This window comes from Vicia villosa, linkage group LG3, assembly GCF_029867415.1.
Source record: "Vicia villosa cultivar HV-30 ecotype Madison, WI linkage group LG3, Vvil1.0, whole genome shotgun sequence".
Classification (NCBI taxonomy): domain Eukaryota; kingdom Viridiplantae; phylum Streptophyta; class Magnoliopsida; order Fabales; family Fabaceae; genus Vicia; species Vicia villosa.
In genome coordinates, this window is record NC_081182.1 from 50621707 (window position 1) to 50627579 (window position 5873).

A 5873-nucleotide genomic window follows, 5' to 3' on the forward strand; every position below is an offset into this window, starting at 1 on the left:
ATGCTGATTATCACTTGATAAATTAATTTTCCCAATATTAAGGGGAGGGAATAAGCAGCTGAAATCATGAACAAGAAGTTCAAATGAACAGCTGAAATCATGAACAAGAAGTTCAAATAAACAATTAAAATAAATTGTTGTCTTGATCCTCGTACAAATCAATATGAACTAAAAGTTCAAAATATTATTCATTTGCAAAGGTTATGAAATAAATTATCAGCTGATAATACTCCACTCAAAGTGGATTATCCTATTGGATAATATAATATTGCAAATGAGTTGTTGTTGCGCCTGAAGCGTGGTATGAAAGTAGGTTCCAATGTTAAAAGTCCTCTACTAAGAAAAGAAACTAAAGATGACCCAAGTGAGGATATGAAAATGCTAAGAGCATTTTGACCTAATTTAATTTTTCAGTTCCAGAAGAACAAATCAAGTACTTGAAATATAAAATAAAGAGATATCGATAAATTATGTCATGGATGAAATGGAATGGAACCGAAATTGATATAACTAAATAAAGTCGATATCGATAATGTCTTTGTATACAATATAGCGCTAAAAGTGATCAATGATAACGAGGATCGTGAGTCAAAGTCTATTAAAGATTGTAGACTAAGTGAGAATTTCCCAAAATAAATATATTCAATTGAAGAAGAATTAAACTCACTGTACAAGTGACTCACTTTTGGACCTGTAGTCCGAACACCTCAAGGTGTGAAACTAATTGGATATAAATGAGTTTATGTGAAAAAGAAAAATAAGAATGATATAAAGTTTGATTTATTGCTCAATGATTTTCACAAAGACCTAAGATTGATTTTGATAAAACATATTCACCTGTAGTGAGTTCAATCGATTTTTGATGATTAATTAGCCTTGTAACACATGAAGGGCTTAATTTGAACATGATGGTTGTAATGACATCTTATTCATATGGTTCACTTAATAGTGACATTTACATGAAACTCCATGAAGGGTTCAATATACCAGAGGCACGTAATTATGGATCTCGAGAAAACTACTACATCAAATTGAACAAGTCTCTGTATGAGCTGAAGGAATCTGGATGCATGTGGTATAATCGCCTCAGTGAATATTTACTAAATGATGAATATACAAATAATTCAATTTGTACTTGTATTTTCATAAAATGATGTGGAAAAGAATTTGCAATAATAGTTATTTATGTGAATGACATACATATTATTGGAACTCCTAAAGAGCTTCCAAAAGCTATAAATTCCTTAAAGAAAGAGTTTGAGATGAAGGACCTAGGAAAAACAAAATTATGTCTAGGCTTACAAATTGAGAATTTGGACAATGGAATATTTGTACATCAGGAAGGTTATATAGAAAAGTGTTGAAACACTTCTATATAGACAAATATCATTCGTTGTCTACTCCAATAACTGTTATATCATTAGATGTGGAGAAATATCCTTTCAGACCTCGAGAAAAGGATGAAGAATTGCTTGGTCCTGAAGTACCATATCTCAGTGCAATTGGAGCACTAATGTACCTTGCTAATTATACACATCCTGATATATCATTTGCTATAAATTTATTAGCAAGATACAGTTCTTCACCTACACGAAGGCATTGGAGCGGCGTAAAACATATACTTCGTTACCTTAGAGGTACAATAGACATGGGTTTGTTTTATACAAAAGTATCCATATTCGAATTAACAGGTTATGCAGATGCATGTTACTTGTTAGATCCTCGCAATGGTAGATCACAAACAAGTTATTTGTTTACATGTGGGGGTACAACTATTTCATGGAGATCGGTGAAACAAACCATAGCAGCAACATCATCTAATCATGCAGAACTTTTAGCATTACATGAGGCGAGTCGAGAATGCGTTTGGTTGAGATCCTTAATTCAGCACATCCAAAATACTTGTAGTTTATCTTCTGAAAAATTAAATACAACGACCATATATGAAGATAATACTGCATGCATCACTCAGTTGAAAGATGGTTACATTAAAGGGGACCGGACAAAACACATTTCCCCAAAATTCTTTTTTACTCATGATCTTCAAAAGAATGGTGATATAAGCATCCAACAAATCCGTTCATGTGATAACCTTGCAGATCTTTTCACAAAGTCACTCCCAAGTAGAATTTTTAATCAACTAGTACCAAAGATTGATCTTCATCAAAGAAATGACTCTTCAACTGAGGGGGAGAAATGAAAGGATATTGTCCTCTTTTTCCTTCACTAGATTTTTTCCCACTAGGTTTTTTCTAGTACGGTTTTAACAAGGCATATCCTCAATGGACATCCAAGGGGGAGTGTTATGAATATTTAAGTTAGTGGATGTCCATCCATCTCCTAGTATTTCATCTTCCTATTCCATACTTAATATGTGTTTAATATATGTGATTTTCTATCTCCCTTGAGTCCTATAAATAGAGATCCATATTGCAATGTAAAACACACTTGAAATAAGATAAGATAATATTGTTCTCTTTCTTCTCTACCTCTATTTGATCTTTATTATTTTAGTTAGTTTTATAACAGGTAAATTCTTTTTATAATTTAATGTCAAAAAGTGGTTATTATTCTACATTTTTTGGTTAATAAAATAATAAATTTTGTTAATTAATTATACGTAAAATAAATGATTAATAATTTATATTTTACAATTAATAAAGTGATGAAATTGATTAATAATATATATTTTATAATTAATAAAGTGATGAAATTGATTAATAATACAATCCTATATATATATATATATATATATATATATATATATATATATATATATATATATATATATATATATATATATATATATATATATATATATATATATATTATTAATTAATTAATTTAATTTTTTAAACTCGTTCTATGAAAATTCTTAAAAAGTAAAAAAGCAAGTGGCTACTTTTATGATATTGGCTTGCTGCTAGAATTGAAAATAATAAATTGTGTCAAATTTTTTTTTTTTGGTGCACTATCCTTTTGTATTGTAATCAAAGAAAGCCTGAGTTGGAATAAAAGAAACTCTAAGTTTCAAGTAGAATATGAGAACAAGAGACAAGAGGAGAGCAGATATATATGAGAATAAGAGATAATTACGATGCGACAAATGAACATAAATATGAAAATATGAAACGTAATGATAAAGGTTGAGAGAGGTGGACGACAAATTCATAGATCGAGATGTTAGATTGAACTCATTGATTTCAGTTTTAGTTCTTTATTTTAAATGATTTATGAAATTATTCTCTTTATTTTAAATTCAAAATTTTTGACATCTTTTTAATATTCTTACATCTAAAATTGATAACAAGTTTATTTTTAAAGGCTATATTATTTTTAAAACATAATAAATAATTATATATAATTTTTTTTAGAACTTATTATATAAAAAGGTAAGTTGAAAAATTGAAAACTTCGCCAATTTGCAATAATGTGGTGGCAGCATACACACTAGAAGAAAATAAGAACTAATATAATGTTTTGTTTTTAAAGTGGTTAACAGTAAAGGAAATAATTAATTTAGTTGATTTTAATAATAAAAAATCAGTTGCAAAATGTTAAAAATATTGTTGTTAATTAAAATCAATAAAACTGGTAAAAATTGGAGTCTCAGCAAGTAAGAATCGGTTCATCAAAAGTGACGACTTTTAGTAGTAGAGGAAAATAGCAACACATCAAGAAAATAAAAAGTGATGGCGAACTAACCCCTTATAGTCAATATTATTTCTGTATAAATAGGATATACTCTTCATACAATAGCTTCATCAATTCCATTTGCATTTTTCAGCACTCTCTATCAATAATATTATTCCCTTGTTTGTATTATTGATCTTCACACACTCCTTTTCCAATCAATAATGGCATACTTAGATGAAATAAGAGAGTCTCAAAGAGCTCGTGGCACTGCAACCATTTTAGTTATTGGAACCGCAACTCCACCAAATTGCATTTACCAATCTGATTTTACAGATTATTACTTCCGAGTTACCAACAACAACCACATGCCTCAACTAAAGGAAAAGTTGAAACGTATATGTAAGTAGCTTCATGCATATATGTTTATGATTTTCAATTTCCTTCATGCATATATATATATATATATATATATATATATATATATATATATATATATATATATAGACACACACAGAGGCTAGACACACATGCATGCATATGTATGTCGGTTCAACTTATATGTTTTTTTTTGTTTGAACAGGTGAGAAGTCAATGATTAAGAAACGTTACATGCATTTGACAGAAGAAATGTTGAAAGAAAATCCAAACATATCAAGTTATGAGAAATCATCTCTAGACGCACGCCAGGACATTTTGGTTGAAGAAGTACCAAAGCTAGGAGAAAAAGCAGCATCAAATGCCATAAAAGAATGGGGAAGACCAAAATCAGAGATAACTCACCTCATTTTTTGTTCTACTTCAGGTGTCGACATGCCTGGTGCTGATTATTAACTCGTCAAACTCTTAAATCTAAATCCATCCACAAAACGATTTATGTTATATCACCAAGGTTGTTTTGCTGGTGGAACCGTTCTTCGTCTCGCCAAAGATCTTGCTGAGAACAACATTGGTGCACGTGTCCTCGTTGTTTGTTCTGAATTAACTGTTGTTACTTTTCGTGGTCCAAATGAAAATCACTTGGATTCCTTAGTTGGACAAGCACTCTTTGGTGTTGGTGCTTCATCTGTGATCGTTGGATCAAACCCTGATGAAAGAATTGAAAAACCGTTGTTTTATCTTGTTTCAGCATCCCAAACGATTCTACCAGACTCTGAAGGAGCGATTGAAGGACACTTGCGTGAAGTGGGATTGACATTTCATTTGAAAGAAAATGTTCCTGAATTGATCGGTGAGAATATAGTGAAAAGTCTAGAAGAAGCATTCCATCCACTTGGAATAAGTGATTGGAATTCATTGTTTTGGGTAGCACACCCTGGTGGTCCTGCAATATTGAAGAGGATTGAAAAAACAGTTGGGTTGAATTCAGATAAACTAAATGCGACAAAACATGTTCTTAGTGAGTATGGAAACATGTCGAGTGCTTGTGTGTTATTTATATTGGATGAGATGAGAAAGAGGTCTATGAAGGAAGGTAAGTTGACTACTGGTGATGGACTTAAGTGGGGTGTTTTGTTTGGATTTGGTCCTGGCTTGACCATGGAAACCATTGCCTTGCATAGCGCAGCCACCAACATATAGACTCACTCACTCTGGTTTCTATATATGATATGAAGATAGTAATGAATAAAAGAATCAAATAAAATCCTATCCTGCTTATATAATATTGGGATCCCATGCACATGGTGTGATGTCCGTAGGGATCATTAGATCTGTAGAGACAAATTTTATCTTTCAATTTGTATTAATTTTCTATTCTTTAACCATAAAATCGGTGAATTTGCATGTGTGTTTATGTGTGTTGTAATAAAAAATGTTTGCTATTTCAATACATTTTTTTGTCTTCCTTTTCACAGAATTAATTCAACTTAGATCCACCATTATTATAAACTATTATGTCTTTCCAAAAATAATGACGAGTTCTTCTTGGTATAGACCTATGGGACCTCTTCGGTACCTAACATAATATAGACATTAGGAAAAATATGAAAGATCAAATATTTACATTTCACTCAATTTTATCTAACATTGTAATCATATAAAGTATAAAAATTACGTAATAATATAAAAACTAATTTCTACTAATGATTCAATGTTATTTTATATTAAAGTAAAAGTTTGCAGTTATAGATTCGTTGTTAGCTTGTTTGTTTTGGAATGAGAGAAATTGGATTTTGCTACAATACCACACATAGGCTTTGAATCTTAATTTAACAAAATCATGATATTGTTATTGTACA

At 30.5% G+C, this 5873-nt stretch overlaps 2 protein-coding genes across 2 annotated transcripts; both read left to right on the forward strand.

Annotated features, from left to right (window-relative positions):
* The first annotated feature begins 3771 nt into the window (after positions 1–3771).
* Positions 3772–5464, forward strand: LOC131661368 (chalcone synthase-like). The gene is made up of 2 exons (XM_058930897.1): positions 3772–4035; positions 4217–5464. Exons 1-2 carry the CDS (start codon positions 3858–3860, stop codon positions 4465–4467), a joined length of 429 nt encoding a protein of 142 aa, XP_058786880.1. The 5' UTR covers positions 3772–3857; the 3' UTR covers positions 4468–5464.
* LOC131658024 (chalcone synthase-like) lies at positions 4510–5214 on the forward strand. Its single transcript, XM_058927359.1, has one exon. The coding sequence runs from the start codon at positions 4510–4512 to the stop codon at positions 5212–5214; it is 705 nt and encodes a 234-aa protein (XP_058783342.1).
* Positions 5465–5873: the final 409 nt, after the last annotated feature.

Coding starts and splice junctions, on each gene's coding strand:
- LOC131661368 (XM_058930897.1), top strand. CDS start 3,858: ATGGCATACTTAGATGAAATAAGAGAGTCTCAAAGAGCTCGTGGCACT. Junction 4,036..4,216: donor GGAAAAGTTGAAACGTATAT/GTAAGTAGCTTC, acceptor TTGTTTGAACAG/GTGAGAAGTCAATGATTAAG.
- LOC131658024 (XM_058927359.1), top strand. CDS start 4,510: ATGTTATATCACCAAGGTTGTTTTGCTGGTGGAACCGTTCTTCGTCTC.